The sequence below is a fragment of the Abramis brama genome (assembly GCF_963993115.1).
Source record: "Abramis brama genome assembly, chromosome: 11".
NCBI classification, from domain to species: domain Eukaryota; kingdom Metazoa; phylum Chordata; class Actinopteri; order Cypriniformes; family Leuciscidae; genus Abramis; species Abramis brama.
The window spans coordinates 10,860,416-10,881,280 of record NC_139973.1 but is presented as its reverse complement, the minus strand read 5'-3'; the positions used below and the strand labels follow the sequence as shown (position 1 = coordinate 10,881,280).

The 20,865-nt window shown below is 37.6% G+C and overlaps 2 protein-coding genes across 4 annotated transcripts; both read left to right on the top strand.

Moving 5' to 3' along the window:
• Positions 1–391: 391 nt before the first annotated feature.
• prkcda (protein kinase C, delta a) lies at positions 392–12,509 on the top strand. 2 transcript variants are annotated; one of them, XM_084128182.1, is made up of 19 exons: positions 427–684; positions 4,041–4,137; positions 5,239–5,367; positions 5,865–6,064; positions 6,151–6,217; positions 7,856–8,015; positions 8,095–8,126; positions 8,362–8,447; positions 8,524–8,653; positions 9,013–9,113; positions 9,214–9,310; positions 9,391–9,521; positions 9,749–9,922; positions 10,508–10,599; positions 10,713–10,775; positions 10,890–11,028; positions 11,116–11,304; positions 11,394–11,522; positions 11,610–12,509. In XM_084128182.1, exons 3-19 carry the CDS (start codon positions 5,259–5,261, stop codon positions 11,766–11,768), a joined length of 2,058 nt encoding a protein of 685 aa, XP_083984308.1. In that variant the 5' UTR covers positions 427–684; positions 4,041–4,137; positions 5,239–5,258; the 3' UTR covers positions 11,769–12,509. The 2 variants fall into 2 exon arrangements, with proteins under 2 accessions (XP_083984307.1, XP_083984308.1); XM_084128181.1 differs by lacking the exon at positions 4,041–4,137 and having other exon boundaries at positions 392–684.
• An 848-nt stretch (positions 12,510–13,357) lies between these two features.
• Positions 13,358–20,820, top strand: ddi2 (DNA-damage inducible protein 2). Of its 2 annotated transcripts, XM_084128180.1 has the most exons (10): positions 13,358–13,743; positions 14,350–14,476; positions 14,562–14,873; positions 14,964–15,090; positions 15,200–15,327; positions 15,489–15,617; positions 15,724–15,827; positions 16,248–16,440; positions 17,858–17,909; positions 18,162–20,820. In XM_084128180.1, the coding sequence occupies exons 1-9, from the start codon at positions 13,606–13,608 to the stop codon at positions 17,866–17,868; spliced, it is 1,269 nt and encodes a 422-aa protein (XP_083984306.1). In that variant the 5' UTR covers positions 13,358–13,605; the 3' UTR covers positions 17,869–17,909; positions 18,162–20,820. The 2 variants fall into 2 exon arrangements, with proteins under 2 accessions (XP_083984306.1, XP_083984305.1); XM_084128179.1 differs by lacking the exons at positions 13,358–13,743; positions 14,350–14,476; positions 14,562–14,873; ... (3 more) ...; positions 15,724–15,827; positions 16,248–16,440 and having other exon boundaries at positions 17,693–17,909.
• The last annotated feature ends 45 nt before the right edge of the window (positions 20,821–20,865 follow it).

The following is a 20,865-nucleotide window of genomic DNA, read 5'->3' as shown; positions in this document are numbered from 1 at the left end:
TGAAGTGTGCTATGTAAACAAACTTGCCTTGCCTTTATGTACACTTCACTCTTACCTAGTTTGTTTAATATGCCGGCTCACGTTCAGCTTCTGTAAACAGGAAAGCAGACTTTTTAAAAAAAAAAATTGACTGGACATCTTAATCATTTTGACATTGGCGAGGACTGTTAGAAAGCTGAAGCAGACCATCCTAAAAAAATTACTTTTAAAACTTCATCCTAACAAACACTGAGAATAGTGCATAATTTAACAGCATCAGCATCAAGAAAATCAAATATTGTCCCCATAAGGGTCAATGATGGTTTGGGGGGCCCTGCTAAAAACGAAATAAATGAAAAGAATAAATGTTTAAATGGCTTGCCATAAGCATACAATCAATGGGGCATCTAGAGGTACACCGCCAGTGCCTCCGCAAAGAGGTCACTCACATACACACTGGCCATACAGGCTCTATAAACACACCTGTGCTCTCTCTGTTCAGTGCAATGGTTTATTATACAGGCATCTGAGAGCGCGCGCTTGAGCCAGAAGAGGGATCGCGCGAAGAAAGAGAGCACCTGTGCGACGTCACTCCGCCCTACTTTACTCAGAACTCCACGAGCGATTTGTACTTCCTCAAACGAAAACTCAATCATCGAAGAAAGCAGGCGCCTCAGAGAAAAGTCCGTTTCTTCCAGTGGAAAGGTAAGAAGTTACACATCACTTCTTGGGTTTTTGATCGAATATTGCTTGGTCGTGTCAGAACTTTTGGAATGTTGCATTTTAGAGTGTTTGACTCATTTTCTTCGCTGTTTTTTTTCCGACTGATGCGCTGAACTGATTCGAGCGCCGCGCGCAGAGGCAGTCTGTGGGTTTTGCACATACATCAGACCTCAATCCCTCTCTTACTCAGTGTTTTTTATGCCATTATGTTTCTCAAAACACATTAAACACATATTTAGGCTATTAGAATGAAATGAAAAGGGCGCAGTGCAAACCGCAGTTTCAGTCAACACTGTCATTTATGCTGCTGTCTACTGGACCTTGACAGAATCGTTTTTTTTCCGCACTTTGTGTTGCTATACAACAACTCTACGTAGTTGAAAAGGCAATAGAGGTTGTGTCTCAACCTAGTGACCTACCTAGAGAGCATTTTAGCTGTATATTAGCTGTTGATATCCAAAAAATGCTGCTCGCGCCTGTGGTGTAGACTACTGGCATTAGATAGTTTGTTACACAAAACCGTTAGTAACATTTTATTATTAGTGAATTGTAACTTTTCTCTTATTCATAGTCCATAAATAGCCCCAATTGATGACATTGAGGGGGTCTAAAATGCCACTGACACGCTTCTCTTCAAAATATCAATGATTATTGATCTAATATACAAAACAGATGGAGCGTGGTTCTAGTTGAGATGACTAAGTGTGTGTGTTGGGGCATGGTGGAATTTGATTGTTACTGTTTTTAGTTAAAGGTTTTTACTGTTAATGGGAGGTGTTTTAGTTGTGGGTGATTTGTGGGCAGATTTCATCTCTGTTATATTTCCTTTTAATATTAACTGTGGATCCCTACACTTGCATGTGATGACGTGATAACTGTTTGCAGTGGAGACACACATCCTGCTGTGGTTGAACAGTTTACACCATACTACTCTTTCATTCTGTTCATGGGTGTCGATAGTTCCTTCCTGTCCCTTATATTAAATGGTGTGTGTATGACTGTGGACATAGGCTAAGTGATGAAACCTGCTGCTCCTGTTGACATCAATGTTAACTAAATTAACATAAAGACGCAAGAAAGATTATGTGAAGTACATTCTTAGATTATGTATTTCATGCACTTTAAATCAACTAGTTACAGTGATTTTGGTAATACATTGATAATTTCATCAGATGGTCTGTGAAAGATAGACACAGTGTGAAGAGGTTTCGTTATGCTTTACTTTATGTGCAACAAGATTTCTGCTATGCGGTTGCTATTCTGATTGCAGTATGGGTTCTACGGTGTTCTGGCTGGTTTACTGGCAGGGTGCGAATTACACAATGGCCTTCGGGAGGGGGAGGGGGGGCTAAGAGAGTTGGGGGGGGATAACTCACAAATACATATATATTTATATATGTATTAGGGATGTAACAGTACATAGAAGTCACAGTTCGTTACGTAGCGTTACCTCGGTTTTGGGGTCATGGTTCGATACGAGTTCGGTACAACAGGAAAAAGCAACAAATGCTAGGTTTCTTTTTATTTATTTTGAACAGAAAGTAGTGCAAATTATAGTTTGATCCACCTAGCGGTATTTAGTCCCCCCTGAGGTAGTTATACTTTATGTATGTAAAACGTATGTTATACTGAATTGTTTGCTTGTCTTATTTATATTGTATATCTTCTTATACTTTTATAATGGATATTGATAATTAAAACTGACATTTAACAAAAAGTTGTCATTTCATTTATTATACATGTACATATGTGTACAAAAAACAATAATCAGATAAGATAATCAGAGTACATAAGCACATATTGCCTGAACTATTGAGAGAGAGAGAAAAAAAATTCATATGAAAAAAAGAAAAGAAAATGAAAAGAGGCAGGGTGGTGTACATATTTAATTTTATTGTAAATACACACAGATAACTGGAAGAGCCAGAGCGAGTGACGTTATCAAGAACGCTGCTGTACCATTTGCAGAATTACTGAACCTGCGTCCTCCCGTTCTACTCCTGAGTCGAACTTCGCAAGTCCCAACATGGTGCACTTGGTATTGAGAACACCCTTGTTTTGGTTTGGTCTCTTCTTCTGCTCTTTTTTTTTTTTTTCTGTTGTGGCGGTTTGCAAACAGCATTGCATTACTGCACATGCCCCCTTCTGGATTGAAGTGTGGATCGCCTGTTGCCTGACTGGATGCACCAGACCGTGACGATTCGGGGCGAATTAATGTACCGTTACACCCCTTTTATTTATATATATATATATATATATATATATATATATATATATATATATATATATATATATATATATATATATATACACCATTATTAGTAATGAATGCAACTTTTGACAGATAAACTGTGCACTCCTATTTCAGTGTTGTTGTTGTTGAGTATATTTTCAGCTAACTGTTTGATTCATGCATTCAGATTAACAGCATTAAAGAGGGCAAATGTTATCATTGATTCCACTGAACTGTGTATATCCGTTTTAAACACATTATGTTCTTCGTCCATGCAATAAATGCACGTCCTGATTCTGAATGAGTGCGGTTTTTATAGCATTAATTCAACTGCTCAGGTAATGTTAATGGTATGACCCAAGTTTCATATTACGGGGAGACTAATTTTCTTTCAGGATTTTTTTTTCTAGGTGGACTATCCCTTTATGTTTAATAGCCTACTTATAGGATTAGTAGTTTGTTGCAGTAGTACTGGTGATTCATACCTAACAAAGCCTTGCACACACAAGTTTACACACTTCTAACACCCTTACAATTGTTTCAGCTCCTGTTATAGATTGTCATAAGGTTTAAGAGTACAAACACTCTTAAATACTTATTTTAACTCTGTTATGTGTCAATTATTTTCAGAAAAGCACATGGAGCCTGTTACCACATTTGCCTACCCATCATCCCACCCTCACTATCTTCTCTATATTGCTCTAATTTTCACACTTATGCTTACACAGGAGCACAGACTTGTTGCTCAGGCTCTTCTAGTCTTTTTTAGCTGAAGAATCAGACATTGACAGGATTCATTATGTGTGTGTGTGTGAATCGGAGAGACTGATGTTTCAGAATTGATTTTGTACTGTGCTGCTAGCTTATGTTATCGACACAGGCTTCCACACAACTGATTCGCTAGCACACACACAAGTGCAGATTTAGGTTTTTTAGATTGAGATGCTGCAACTTGTTTGAATGTTTCTGTGCTGGTTTCTGACATGTTTCAACACGTACGCTTCCTAATTTAACTAAAGCAGAAATGTGTGTTTGTGTGAATATGGGTGTGTTGACTGATCAAATTTCTCTCTCCCTGTCTTTCTTTTTCTTATACACTCTGTAGTAAAACGGTCTAAAGTCCAGTGAACAACCGGCAAGTTTGTTATGAAGCTTCAATGTTGCAGTCACAGCCAGACTCATGTCATTGGCTTTCAATAGAAGTGGGTGGAGTCCTGACATTATACAACCAATCAATTTTAGTCTCAGTTATTACCATAACCTATAAACCTCATCTGGGTCATGTTCCAAATGTTTTGATGCACAATAAAGCAAGATAATGTAATAAAAGGGATAACCATGTTACAGATTACCAGGAGCCCTTTTTCTACATGGTCCTGTTGCATGATAATTAAACTAAGAAACCTTAGCAAAAAGGTTTAATTTGCAATTAAATATTTTTATTTAATCATATTTATTGGGATTGGATTTAAAGCGCTTGAGTAAATACAGATCTAACTTCATCTTTATTCCTAAAACATCTTCTGATGAATGCCTGCATTTCCCCGTCAATGTCTATTTGGTACTTGGCCACCCATTCACAGTGAGGTAATAAGAAGGAAGTAGAATACTTTTACTCCTAAACTCTGGAAATACTAACGAGAAGAGTTAAAATGCAATAGTTTTGGTTCTGTGTAGAACCTGTCACTCTGCATTTCCTTCTGAAGAATCCCAGTGTTTGGAACTGCAGTTCAAGTTTGTTTTTGTTTCATGGTCACTGTCATCATGTCAGTCTGATCATTTCAGCATGGATTGTTTTCTGAACCAAAAAGAGACCAACAGAGCGGTAGCAAATCCACTGCTCTTGAGAAAATACAGCAAAGCACTCAATCTCGTTTACATAGAAGCCTTAAAGGCGCAGCAGAAAAAATGGCCCGCTTAATGCTACAGGTCAGAAGAGGGTGGATGACTATATATTTTTGATGCGAATTGATAACGAAACTTAAGTAACATAACAAAGTATCATGAAACTACTAAGAGAACAATAGAGCTACTATTACATTTAATGATAGAACAGAGAAATGAACACCAAGATCCCTAATAATGAGAATACACCATTTCCTCTGCAGGCACATGTGCTAGCATAAACAATGTATAGCCTCCTGTTTATGACTAAATATAATTACAACATAATGATATAAGTTCTAAATTGATAATGAAGTAATATTTTTGTTTTGATTTCTATATTCCTATATGCAGTAATGCTGATGTATTTCTTTCTGATTAAAATCATAAGAATTTTGGATGTCTGTGTCTTTTTTTAGGCTGTGCCTGAGGGGTTGCCATGGCCCCTTTCCTGAGAATTGTGTTTAATGCCTATGATCTTGGCACATTCTCGCCAATGGCTGAGGCACCATTCTGTGCCGTCAAAATGAAGGAAGCTCTCAGCACTGGTGAGTAAATGTGTGCATGCTTGTGTGTGTAATGGGGGTTTCAAGTGCATTGCTATGTTTGGAATGGCATGTTGCCATGCTTCTTGTTCTGTTTTTGAATTATACTCTGTGTACATGGAACAACATGTAAATCCTCCATCTGCATAGAACTGAATTACCCATTTCATTCTGCCAAATGAGTTGTTTAGAACGGAGCACAATGCACAAAATATTGTTTCCCACAGTGCAATGAACCCTGACTTGACCTTCATTTCCATGTGACTGAAAGCAATATCACTTGCAATTTTTAATATATTTTTTCTGGCTGATTTTCAAAACTAGCAAAAAAATATTTTATACTTATTTAAAAAAAAATGTTTATTGCTGCCTTTTGCATACTGCTTCACATACTTTTTAAAAATAGTTTGCAGTATACTGTGAAGTATACTAGTATTTCATTCCAAACATTTCCCAATGGTTTATGCTGGATCACAAAAATATGCCCTTTTCCTTTTAAGAACGAGGCAAAACGTTGATCCAGAAGAAGCCCACCATGTATCCTGCTTGGCGATCCAGTTTTGATGCACATATTTATGAGGGACGTGTCATACAAATACTACTCATGAAAACTGCAGAAGAACCTTTAGCAGATGTTACTGTGGGTGTGTCTGTGTTGGCAGAAAGATGCAAGAAGGCAAACGGACGTGCAGAATTTTGGGTATGAGGTTATGTCTATGCATTGTCATGTAGTGTCAATGTTTGCATTTTCACAGGTAATGTTATAAAGTCTCGCTTCATTTTCAGGTTGATTTGCAGCCTTCAGGGAAAGTTATGATGTCTGTACAGTTCTTTTTGGAGGATTTAGATACAGGTAAGGCATACTCTCTCAAATAAGCACTCAATCTCTCTTCTCTCTTCCAGTGATTTAATAGTGCTTATACTGACTGCATCTTATCATTTGGCAACAAACTAAATACAATATGAATTGCATTTCCAAATAAGAACTAAAAGAACCATTAACTTGAGACTGGATTGCTGCTCTCATAAATTTTATTCATTTAAAGCCCTGGGCTACGTTTAAGTCCACTTTTAGACATACATTCGCGCACTTCCCTGTGCACTTCTCCTCGGGGGAATCCCCGCCCCCATTCAAGTGGGCAAGGAAGTATATTTGGACAGACCCTCGACCCCTTGATTTTGACTGAGTCTACTTAATATGTACACTTCAGGCAGATCCATAGACCACAATGCAACACGATTGTGATGTCACAGCAGGTCGCGCTTAATTTACCCCCACCCCACACAACTCTAGTGTTTGATATTGGAGTAATTTAGACATTTAACCGCATTTAATACTTGTAGCTACCTTAAGATGACTTTAAAACACAGTTATAGTTTATTGTATTGTTATAATTTCCGTTTGTGTATTTTTTATATATATATATATATATATATTATTATTATTATTATTATTATTATATATATATATATATATATATATATATATAAATAATAATAATAATAATAATAATAATAATAATAATTATTATTATTATTATTATTATTATTATTATTATTATTATTATTATTATTATTATTATTATTATTTATTAAAAAAATTTAACAGCCCAAGAATACATACAGGCCTATAGAATGGTTGCTAAAACAAATTCATAAGGAAAAAAAACTGTAAATAATAAATCAGCTCCATAGCAGATTCCAAGAGATCAAGGGCTTAGGGTGTTCTATTTAAATACATTTCAAGGGTTTCGCCAGTAGTGGGCACTCGTGCTGCTTAAGCAATGACGTATATCCGAATGAACGAGATGGATAGAAGTTAGCGAGGGAAGGGCACAAAAAAACACAGCCCTGCTTGAATCTAACCTATTGCCGTTAGCTTTGGGAGGGGTCATGCTTATCTGATCGTGTGTGTGAATCCATTTGGACTTATTTTAAAGTTCTGTGCAAAGGAATGTATCTGCTGAACATGTCACAACAGATCTTCCCTGCATTACTCTGTCTTCTTCAAACATTCTGTCCATTGGTCCTCTTATATTGTGTTTTATTGTTTTTAGAATACAAAGTGTTCCACTGCAGATTTTCTATTTGTTTGTAATGATGTGTAGGGAAAAATGATGAACACTACTGTTTAAAAGTTTGTGGCCGGTAATACATTTTTAAAATGTTTTTGAAAGAAAGTCTCTTATGCTTACCTATTTTTTATTTTATTTTTATTAAAGTAAAAACTGTAATCTTGTGAAATATTATTACAATTTAAAATAACTGTTTTCTGAATGTTCCATTCCAAAACTGAATGGAACAAAATGCAGGCATTTCAAAAGTTTAATAAAAAAAAGCATCATATTCACTATATACTATATATATTAATTTAAATTACAATTAATTACTTTCAGGACATAACGATCTCATGCATTTATTGTCAGAAAGTTTCATGCCTTCAGTTTGATTCTGCTTCCATCCTGTTTCGTTTTTTCTCTTTCACTCTCAGAGAGTCGTCAGTCAGTAGTGACAGAAGACGAGATACCGACTCTCACTCGTCGTCGTGGAGCTATTAAACAGGCTAAGATTCACTTCATCAAAAACCATGAGTTCATCGCCACCTTCTTCAGACAGCCCACCTTCTGCTCTGTCTGTAGAGATTTTGTTTGGTCAGTCCTGAATGTTCAGTTATAAGACATTAGAAGTTATAATTCAGACATACTTATAATTTTGTCTTTTACTGCCCAGGGGTCTCAACAAGCAAGGTTACAAGTGCAGACGTGAGTATATTTTGCTGTTTTTTTCCCATTATCCTAAATGCTTGCCCACATACTATGTCCACAGACATGCTTTAGTAAGAATGTACCCTAAAAGGGGAAATACTTGATTGGATTGCTTCCCTTTGTTCAACTTTTAATTGTTTTATCCAGAATTAAGGAACACTGAACACACAGAGCCTCGGAAAACCTGTCTTAGTTCCTGAGCCCACCTAAAAAAATTGTTTTTCTCCACCAGAATGCAATGCTGCCATTCACAAGAAGTGTATTGACAAAATTATTGGAAGGTGCACAGGCACTGCAACCAATAGTCGAGACACCATGGTATGTGCTGTATTGCGTTATTTTATTTTTTATTTTATTGTGATAGGGTTAGGGTATTTAAAGTTTGTGTCTACAGTTTCAGAAGGAGCGTTTTAAGATTGATATGCCACATCGCTTTAAGAACAACAACTACATGAGTCCCACCTTTTGTGACCATTGTGGCAGTCTGCTGTGGGGTCTTGTCAAACAGGGCCTCAAATGTGAGGGTGAGTATACTATGTGAACAGTATGTATTATTATAAGGCCCCCTAAATTAACTGTTTGCCAAACCTGCTGATTTACTGGCAATTTTTTATGACCATAAAACTATGAAAATGAATATAATTAATTCCCTTTTTGATGTATTTAACTTGCAACATATTTGGGTGTTTTACATTGTGGTTTAAACCATTTTAATACATAGAAACACCTAAAATAGTTACCAGCTCAATGGTCTGTAACTCTGTAAACTGTCTAGTTATATGTACTTCGGGGAAAAAAGCCACTTTATTTTTGTTATTTGGTGTTTGGCTAGTCTTAATTTTGGACTCTGATTATATGTTTGCAATTGTCTCTTCTTTTTCAGATTGTTCCATGAATGTCCATCATAAGTGCCAGACTAAAGTGGCTAATTTGTGTGGCATCAATCAGAAACTACTGGCAGAGGCTCTTACTCAAGTCTCAGTTGTATGTATCAATGTTTGCACAAGCCCTTGTTATGAGGCCCTTAAAAATAACAGCATTAACGTACTGAAATAAAGTTATGTGTATATTTGTGTTGTCATAGAAATCCACCAAGCGACCTGAAAGCAACTCACAGAGCAACTCACAGGATGTTGCCGTTTACCAGGATTTTAACAAAAGTCCAGGATCTGATGTTAATGGTGAGAGTGCTTGATTTAAATGGTGGTAATTATAACAATACAAATTATGATTTCAGTTTATCAGAAAAGCTATGTTGCAGATGGGGCTCCTTATGGTCGTCTATGGGAGGGTTTGAGTCCTCGCCCCCCCTCTCGATTAACCCACCAAACACGTATCACTGCTGAGCATTTCATTTTCCATAAAGTCCTGGGCAAGGGAAGCTTTGGCAAGGTAACATACAAACTCTCTTTCCCACTCACATTCATATACAGTGTAGAAGACATGATGGAGGTAATGCGTTTTGCTTATGTCATGTGATCATGGTGGAGGGGCACAGGATTATGTGGGAAGCTCCCTGACTTAGCCTTTTGCCTTTTCTAAGTTTTAGGTAGCTGCTACATACAGTCATGCTCAAGGCCACGAACACAAACCCATGTTCATCATCTTTCTGTTGTCAGGTGCTTTTGGCTGAGCTAAAGGGCTCTGGTGAATGGTTTGCGGTGAAAGCACTGAAGAAAGATGTGGTGTTGATGGATGATGATGTGGAGTGCACCATGGTAGAAAAACGAGTGCTGGCTCTCGCCTGGGACAATCCATTTCTTACGCACCTCTACTCCACTTTTCAGACCAAGGTACACCAAACATACATTTACCAACAAAAAAACCCCCATCACAAATTAGTTACACAAACACTTGAAATGTATGCAATTATGCCTGTCACATTTAGTACATTATCATAATTTGAAGTTTTTCACTTTTCAAAATTCCAGTTAAATTAAAATTTTCAATAAAATTCCAATTCATTTTTCATTTTAAATTCTATTTTCTCATTAAAATAAGGGTATTTTTTACTAGACATTATTATTAATTGGATGCCTCCCCATCTTAAATCTTTACATTAAGACAACATGGATGTAGTTTCAAAGTTAAATACAACTTACACATTGGTCTTAAACTCAATAAAGAAGGACTGACCAATAATCGTTTTATCAGATTTTCCAAGAAAGTGGCTGTAAAAGCCATCTATACCACATAAAACAAAATCTAAGGATGTCACCCAATCCCAATTTATAAACCAAACCACAGTTACTCTAGGTCTGCAGGGTGTCTAAATCTTAAAGTGACAGTACCAAACAATAAGTTAATGTACAATGTCACACACAAATAATTAATTGTTAGCTACAAATAGTTTATTTTCATTTGTTTATCTCTAACAGGAGCACTTATTCTTTGTGATGGAGTATCTGAATGGAGGAGACCTGATGTTTCATATACAGGAAAAGGGGCGTTTTGATCTGTACAGAACCACGTATGTCATGCATATATGCGTACAAAATAACAATAGTTTCTATAATATAAAAATATTGGTGAGCCCTTGATTTAGTGAGCATGTTATCATATTAATCTGATTTCTCTTACCAGGTTCTATGCAGCTGAAATAGTGTGTGGCCTGCAGTTTCTCCATTCCAAAGGCATTATTTACAGGTACAGACAAAATTACACCACTGTTTTGATGTATTAATTACACAATACTTCCCCATTTCACCTCTGAAACAATTCACAGGACCGTTTTCAGTGATTATTTTTTCCTTTTGTCAGGGATCTCAAGCTGGATAATGTGATGTTAGATGGAGACGGTCACATAAAAATAGCTGATTTTGGAATGTGTAAGGAAAACGTGTTTGGGGAGAATCGGGCCACAACCTTTTGTGGAACTCCAGATTATATCGCTCCTGAGGTATAAAATGCACTTTGATGTTGGTTCACTCTCAGACCAACAATGGCCTGGTCCTGACTGGATGTGTTTGTGTGTGGTAAATCACAGATTCTGCTGGGTCAGCAGTACTCATTCTCAGTAGATTGGTGGTCATTTGGCGTGCTCGTGTATGAGATGTTGATTGGTCAATCTCCATTCCACGGGGACGACGAGGACGAGCTGTTTGAATCGATCCGAATGGACACACCTCATTATCCCCGCTGGATCACAGTGGATACTAAAGAGATGCTAGAAAGGGTATACATGCACACAAAACTCAATTAAAAACAACACAAATCAAATTTCTGCAATTACACTTTATCTTTTTTTGTTACGCCTGCACACAGCTGTTTGACCGCGAACCATCACGCCGTTTAGGGATTGTGGGTAATATACGAGGCCATCAATTTTTCAAGACTGTCAACTGGCCTGCTCTAGAAAGTAAAGAAGTTGAGCCTCCCTTCAAACCAAAAGTGGTATGTTTTTCCTCCCACATCTGTTTCTCTTCTTTTTTGTCTTTCTTTGTTTGCCAATTTTTTTTTTCTGGTCTTGTCTAATTGCAGAAAGCTCCAAATGACTGCAGTAACTTCGACCGGGAGTTTTTGAGTGAGAAACCTCGTCTCTCACACTGCGAGAAAGGCCTGATCGATTCCATGGACCAGAACGCTTTTGCTGGCTTCTCCTTCATTAATCCAAAAATGGAGCATCTTTTACAAAAGTGACCCATTTATAATGTGGTCAAAAAGAAAAAAAATCTGTTATGTTCATGTGATCATAGTATTGAGCCAGTTTATTGCTCTTACCAAACCAACCATGAGCACTCTCCCAACTCTTCCTTTAAAAGAGACAGGCTGTCACTGGAGCCTTTTATAACCTAATATACATTTCAATCTCATTCCCAATCTAAATGCAATTTTTAACTTGTCCTTACAAATTTAGGATGTCTAAAAATAACTTAGGTTAGTACTAACTGGGTTAGGACAAAGTTGTCGGTTGAATGCAGGGAGTGTGTTGTTCGGTTTGGGAGAAGTGCAATTTAAAGAAGTGTACAAAAACAAAATAGGTCAGAGATTATATACAAGTATTGTTTAAATCAATATGTGCATGCTACATTCATAATTACATTGGGAATTTCTGCAATGATCTGTGTGTGTGTGTGTGTGTGTGTGTGTGTATATATTGTTTGCACAAAGGATTGACCAGAACATGTTGCATATGTGCTTTGTAAGTGTTAAATGAATATATTGTGTTTTAATTAGGAAATTTGTATATCTGGTACAGAAATATAGCTATCTTAGCTCTGATAGTGTCATCCGTTTGTGTATTTTAGTGTGTATATTGTTGCATTTAAGGTGTTTTTATAAGATCCACTCATTAAGAGACCATATGATCAAATTCAGTACATGACTGTCTTAGGATGAGACACTTAACAGGGTCTAATAAACATTTTGATGGTGAATAAACTGACTTGGATTGTGATTTATATTTAGTCATATTTAGTTTTAGTTTTTTTGTATCTCACCTTTATAGTAATGTTATAAAAACATAAGTACAAAAAAACGTGTATAATAATTTTTGTGAAAAGAGTAGTGGAAAAATTGATATGATCTTTTTCACAAAGAGGCTCACGTGGTCAATTTTCCTTTCAGATCGATTCCTTTTAGTGATTTAGAAATGAGTTTCTTTGTTTTTAAAAACTTCAAAATCCTAAACTTTTTTTCCCCCCAGGAACACACTATTTGTATAAGGACAATACAGCAGTATTTCAGTGTTACAGTTTTATCCTTAAAGTACCCTTAACTTTATATTTGACAGTCATTCCTCATAATTATAAAAACTGTTAATTTAATTATCTAATATGAATTAAAACTGCTGTGAAAACTGATCTATATCCAATTAAGTTGTGCCGTAGCGCCCTCTACAGTACGGGGTTTGGTGTTGTCACTTGCTTACTAGAATATTTTGTAGGGATATTAATGTATTTTATGTACTTTGTGTGTTATTAGTACAGTTGCTTAATCAGATCTCGGAATAAAAAAAATCTAAATAAATATGCATGCATGTAACACTGGTATAAAAGTCTGAGGACACATTGGACAAACTAGTATATGTGTACAATTTAATTACTTAAACATGTCTTATTTATTTTTACTTTATTTATATTGGGCTAATCGCTATAATTAATGTTATTAATTTATTTAATTTGATCAATTTAATTAAATTTATTAATTCATTCAAATATTCTATTAATTTATCATATCAAAATGCATTGTTTTAATGTTGTTTCTGACTTCCTGTCTCAGTAAGCTACGACACACGTAATCGGTTTACGGCAGTGGCTAGAGACTGAGCTGTGAAAAGGAAGTGAACGAATTCTTTATGAGCGAATTGTGTTGGCTTGTTCAGATGTTTCTCCATATGCTTAACTTTTTCATAACCAGAATTTACCCAACGTGTTAACAGGACAGACGTCGTCACGTTTCCTGTAGCAAAACCCCGAAATAACGGCAGTTTCTGACAGCGAGAGAGAAGCAGTAACCGGGTTTGACCCCGAGCGCAATGCTGCTCACCGTGTTTTGTGCACCGAGAGACCGCTCGGAAACCACTTTCGCCCTGGAAGTGTCCCCGGAGCTTGAACTCAGGGATTTTTTGGCTCTTTGCGAACTTGAATCAGGAATACCAGCCGGGGAGATTCAGGTAACGTAAACATATTCCAAAAGTGTTGCAACAGTTAGTTAGCTAACGTACTATGCTAAGCGACCTGACTAAACAAATTAGTGCCATAGGTCCATGCTATTAATAGCATAACGTTACTGAGCCTATGTCAACACTTACAGGAAAAGAAAAAAAAACAAATCTGGAAAGATGAAGTTGCGCTAATGACGAGCATTTAGCAAAGCTGAACTATTTCAAAAAAACGTTTTTTGTTTGGTAAAGATGTACCCTGTCAGGAAACCATAATACACGGAATTGTGTGCTGTTTAAACGCATAACACGAACGAGTCTTTATTTGGCATGGGTGTGTTGGGTAACATGGTGTAGCAGATAAATCTTTCGATTTGAAAATTGAAAGAGAAACTTTGCCTGTAGCTGCTGCTCCCATTACATGGTGCATGAACTGAAACTGTAAGTCGATTATTATACAAACAACTTTAAAAACTAAGGCATTTATTTCTGTGAGTTTGGTATTTTTAAGAATTATTTTGAAATGATAAAAGATAAATTTTATAGGTTTTTTGGACAAAAAGAGAATGTGCTGTGTTTTAACAAATTGAATAAAATAATGCAACCTTTGCTCTCCAGATCTCCTACGCAGAGCAGCCGTTACAAGATCCCACCCGAGCCCTAGGGAACTATGGGTTGAAGGATGGAGATGTGCTAGTGTTAAGACAAGCAGAGAGGTTACTAGGACAACAACCCTCAGTTCCAGGTAAACCAGCATAACTAGATATGCTTTAAAATGGCTTAATGTGAGCTTATCATGGCATTAATCATAATTAATCTTAATGTCTTAGGTCTGCCTCGCATCGATTTCAGTTCCATTGCTGTTCCTGGGACGTCCTCAGGTCAAAACAGACAGCACCATGCCCAGCGCCCCAGTGCCACCCAATCACGGCCGCCCCAAGCCACCACTCCAGGATCAGGCTCAGGTGCAGGATCTGGCTCTGGCTCAGGCTCTGGCTCAGGCTCAGGCTCAGCCCTTTCTCCCCAGGGATTGGACAACCCCGCCTTGCTACGTGACATGTTGCTGGCAAATCCACATGAGCTTTCGTTGCTGAAAGAGCGAAACCCTCCACTTGCTGAGGCTCTACTGAGTGGAGACCTTGGTAAATAAAAATGATGGAACCTAAATGCATCTGTGGATGATTGAATGTTTTTTCCCAGAGTGACAGAATCATTTTTCTTCCCTTTTTCAGAGCGCTTCACCAAGGTGCTATTGGAGCAGCAGCAGGACCGAGCACGGAGAGAGCAGGAGAGAATCAAACTGCTGACTGCAGATCCTTTTGACTTGGTTGCTCAGGCCAAGATTGAGGAAGAAATCAGGTAACAAATAAGGGGTGAGATTATATGCACAGCAAAAACATGGTCTATGGCACATGGATCATAAAAAAAATTTAAAAAAAGAATGCATGACATCATTTTACATTTCCAGACAGCACAATATTGAGGAGAATATGACCATTGCAATGGAAGAAGCACCTGAGAGTTTTGGCCAGGTGGTCATGCTATACATCAACTGCAAAGTCAATGGACACCCAGTAAAGGCCTTTGTTGACTCAGGTAGTCAATCGTATTTTAAGATATCTTCTCAATAGGATATTGTTGAGTGCATTGTTATATTTTGCTTAATGTCTTACTAAACATCATCAATCTAAATAGTTTTTACTTAATACTTGAGGTTTCTTTATATTATGTACTAATGTTTTATAATCCTTCTTTAGGAGCTCAGATGACGATTATGAGCCAAGCATGTGCAGAGCGATGTAATATCATGCGTCTAGTGGACAGACGCTGGGCAGGCATTGCCAAAGGGGTTGGCACTCAAAAAATTATTGGCCGAGTTCATTTAAGTATGGCATTTATTTAGACCTGCTCCTTTAATATGCAATATGCATATCTTCCAACACTTTCTATTAAATCTTATTATAATATACGAAATATATATTTTACACCCAGCCCAGGTGCAGATCGAAGGAGATTTCCTGCCTTGCTCTTTCTCTATTTTGGAAGATCAGCCCATGGATATGCTGCTAGGCCTTGACATGCTGAAGAGACACCAGGTCTGCTTGGGAACTTTGGTTCATAGCCAATAAAGTGATCTATTTCCCGTAATGGAATCTGTTTAACTTGCCATTAATGTTTCTAATGGAATGAAACTAATATGAGGATTTTCCCATATTCCCTAGACACATAGAGTTTAGCAAGTGAGGTTACTTTGTCTGCATGCTATTGTCAGTCTGTGTACTCAGGAAAATATTTTATCTCACTTAATCTTACAAATATAGCTGGAATAGCTTGTTAGCTCATTCTTTTTCTTTCTATAATATTATGTAAACAATGATATTAATATTAAATATAATTTTATGTTCTGTTTTAGAGTAGATCACCAGTAGAAGTTTTTCATTACTTGAGTTTGCAATGCCTGTTCTCTTCTACTTAGTGCCATTCTATTTCTTATAACTTGATTTTCTCTCATCCAGTGCTCCATAGATCTGAAGAAAAATGTTCTCCTGATTGGGACGACGGGTACAGAGACACATTTTCTACCTGAGGCAGAGCTGCCCGAGTGTGCCCGGCTGGCATATGGACCAGAGGGACGAGAGGATACCCGGCCTGAGGAGATTGCAGATCGAGAACTGGCAGAGGCAATACAAAGATCTGTGCAGGACAGTGGTGAGATGCATGATATGTAGACCAAGAGATTGCATGGCTAATAGGTTGGAATAAAAGCTAGATTTATGCTGCCTTCACGTGCTATCAGAAATTTCCTACTTCTCAAGTCGTGATTACGAGCTTGTCGCATTCAAACGCTTGGTTGTCGGAAAGAACAAGAATCATGGAGGACGCCAGCTTTATTCTTGCCTGTTTATTTGGCAAATCTTATTAAAGCCTAAATGATATTCAGCGTCCCATTCATTGACAAACATATAAACATTCACCGTGCTATCTAGATTCTGAAATTTCTCGCTGTGTATAAGACACACGATAAGCTTCAAATGAGAATTCATATATGTACATATGCACTACTTTAACAACAAGATAAGATGATGTAGTGGTTGGGGAAATTTTTCTAATAAAGAATACCTGTCACAGCAGAAATTGTTCTCCCCCGCCATGTTTAAAGTTTATGACCCGCCCAGCTCGGGAACTTGGGTATCAAAATGATCCCTGATCATTTTGATGTCCCAGTGGTAAATATGACTTGAGTTCATGTCCAATTTTTGACTTGGAAACCTGTTTAATCTTCGTATTTAATTCCAATTGCACACGAAGGCAGCATTAGATTTTAACACAAGGAATGAATACTCATCAGTGGTTTATTGTAGAACTAAAACGGATTTCCTTGTTTAGGGATCAGAAGAATTTAACAAAACAATTTTTGTATAGTTTGTTTATCTTGTTTGCAATACAGAACCACTCACCCAGTTCACAAGGTGGTGTTTATTTTTTTTTCTTCATATATATATATATATATATATATATATATATATATATATATATATATATATATATATATATATATATATATATATATATATATAAGAAATCAATAGTTTTTGATTGAGCAAGGACAATTAATCGAAAGTGAATTAAATTCAAGCTGTTCTGCTGAACGACAAAATTCCACAAAAATAGCACAACTGTTTTTAATATTGATGATGATAATAAAAATGTTTCTTTATCATCAAATCAGCAAATTAGAATGATTTCTTAAGGATCTTGAAGTTTTTTTTATTATTGTAATAATATTTCACAATATTGAGGAATACTGAGGAAACATGAGTTGAAACATGTTAGGACATTGGCTCTTCAGAATGTAGTATTCAGTGTTAACATTGTCACTAGATAGCATTAAAAATGTGCTGTTTATACCTGCAAATACTGTAATTCATGTTCATATGGTTCATGTTGAAGTTCATGTTTATACAGATTACCCTTAAATAATGTGAGTTGAACACCACCTTGTGTAGCTTATGTGATTGATAGGAGCATGCCTCTTTTCTCTCCTTTTCTCTGGATGTGTTTTTGCTAATTGTTTGCCTCTTATTGCATGAAATGTGTGGCGTTTGTGTGCCCTAACTATGAGCAGGACAGAACTGATGTCATATGGACAGACAGCTGGAGAGGGCTCTACCTACCAGGTACTACAGTCACAGAGGGAATATTTCATTAGCCTAATACAATATTTGACCCAGTAAATATTAGACACAATACATACATTGGTACGCACTGGAACGGCCTTCGTTTTGTGAGTAATTTCTTGAAATACGTTCAACTTTGCCTGTCTATGATGCTAACTATTTGGCATGGTTTGCAGTGTTTGCTGAATTTGCATGGTTTTATATCACCTATATGTAGACTTTCAAGTTCATCAGTTACTGTTTCTCTCTCAGATATTGAAGATGGAAAAACTACCTCACCACAATCCCTGCCATTTAAACCTCTCAACCAACCCACAACATCGTCAACCTCAAATCATCCCCACAGTCTCACCCTAGATCGTTCCAAATCTGCCCCAGCCTCTATAAACCAGGGAGCGACCCCAATTGAAATTCCCACATCGATTGAATCCTCTCCACTTCAGTCATTAAAAGTTGGTGAACCCTCTCCAGATCCCTCTGATGACACCTTCAGATCTCAGTCCCAAGGACTGGCCGATTCAACGTCATCTTGCTTACAGACGGATGCAGATGCTCCCATCCCAAGAACTCTTCCCTCTCAGGAACCATTCTCTAGTACTGTGCCCGAGGACAATAAAGTGACTGGTGACATCATTTCAGGAGATTCCGGCAGTCCGATGGACACGGTTTTGGGGAAAAATATCACTTCCTCTGGGACTGTAGCAGCAGAATCTCCCTTTATTCTTTTTAACCCAGGCTCTCAGACTCTAACACTGGATCAGGAAGTGGACATGGATGTTTCTTCCAATGCAAAACCAGAAACTGGCCATGACTTTCCTGATCAGTTCCAGAGAGACCAAGGTAGTGTGATTGAAGATGTTTCAGGGGCCCAACCACAATGCATGCCTGTTCCAGATTTTAGCCTTGAACCCTGTCCTGCTGAGCCAGCCACTACTTCTGTCAATTCAGACACTGAAAAGAGTGAAATACCCTGTGAAAGAGACCAGCCGGAGTTAGACAACATCCCTTCCTTGGCTCAAGCCCTTAAGGAGCTCCATAAGCTTCTGATGTCCAGCAGTTGGCCAACAGTTTCTGGAATGAATCCTGACCCTAATGTTACAACATCTAGACAATATGTTGATGAGGTGGACCAGGATCATGCTGCAAGAAACCGAGCCACTCTGAACCCAACTATTGACACATCCTCTAATACTGCCACAACAAAGGACAAGGAGGGAAGTGTTGCCAAAGCTGAATTTACTTCTCAATCAGTGAGGGATACTCTAGACGTACCGAGCAATCCAAGGCACACAGAGAACCAAGCTTCTACTCCGGTAGATCTCATAGTGGAACAAACGATTCAGCACCCTAATGCAGCTGAAAGAAATTGTGCCCTTGTTATTGAGGAAGGTTCTGGGCCGGTGACCGCTTCTTCCCAGGGAGATCTTGAGCTCCCTGAGGGCCAGCAAGTGCAGGACATTGCGGACGAAAACCCCTCAGGCATTGACATCTCAGCTGATCTGTCTCAGCAGCGCCCCCTTTCTGTTGCAGCTGGCATATCAACCAATTCCAGTCAAAGGCCATCTCCTCAAACTCAAGCGACTTCGGCGGATCCTCTTTTCCTTGGAGACTCCAACCAACTTGCATCACAGGCCTCGATGGGACAGTTTCCATTAGAGCACATTCAGAGGATCCAGGCGTCAGGGTTCTCTGCTCGTGAGGCTGCCTTGGCACTGGAACAGGCTCAAGGCAGTGTGGAGCTTGCCTTATTGGTGCTGCTTGCAAGAAAGATCACTGTGCCCACTTAGACTCTAAATCAACTTTTAGGGGTGGCGTCAGTCAACATATGAGCCTTTTTCATCCTGTGGTTTTCCTTTAGCAGTCCTCATTGTCTTGTACTTGATGGTCTTATTCTGGCTCTCTACTTTGCCAACACACATAATGTTTAAAAATAGATATGCGAGAAGCTGGCCATATTTCTCTTTCAACAGAACGAATAAGTCTGTGCAGTCTTTTTAAAGTTTTGCATGTTGCCTCAATAGTTCGTAATGGATTGTTGATTTTATTGGTTTGGTTTGAATAAATTTGATAAACTGTCAGACAATTTACAGGAATATGAATAGTTTACATCTGGTGGTGGGGCTCTGTAATGAAATGAATGTGGCAGAAATAGACCTGTTTCCTATCTTCCAACAACTGCATGGTTTTAGATCTCAAAATTGATTTATGTGCCTGATGTTTACTGACCTTACCCAGAATCTTCTGAAGCATCTTACTAAATTTATTTTGTCTAAATGTGATCGGAACAGATAGTAAACCGGTAAAGCACCAATTTCAGAGTCCTTTTCCCAATTTTAATTGGCTATAATGTTCAAGCTGAGGTTATTTTCTCTTTAATAACCATTTTATTTAATAGTTGCCAATCCTGTATAACTTGACATGTTTTCTATAGGTTGCCTTTGGAAATTATATAGTAGACTTAAATACCATAACCTTTTGTGTTCATAGTCCATCCTTGAACAAAATTGTCAGTCTATTATCAGTAGTATTTCTTTGTATCAAATTCATGATGTTGTGGTCGTGTTTTATATTGTGTTTTCCATTAAAATGAAATTGACAGGAAAAAGTTGGACTGACAAAGTGTTCTACAGGAAGAGTTACTCCCCAATATGCCCTCAGGGCAGCAACCACTACATTTTGTTGGGAAGTCTGTTTTATTCTCTTATTTGTTGTCCCTTGTCTAAACACTTGATTTTGGTGTAAAGTCCTGATGTGCCCTCTCCAGCTGTCTTTGATCTTTTGTCATGTCTACCCTCTTGTCATTTTTGTAATCTCTGGATCATATATCAGTTGTGTTCATTCTATTTGGGAAGCTCAGTTTCATCTTGTATACAGTTTAAAAACCAAATAAAAGGAAAAAGTGGTTCTTATATTTCAAGTGTGAAGTTGTGCTTTTTAGGATGATTTAAGTGTAATA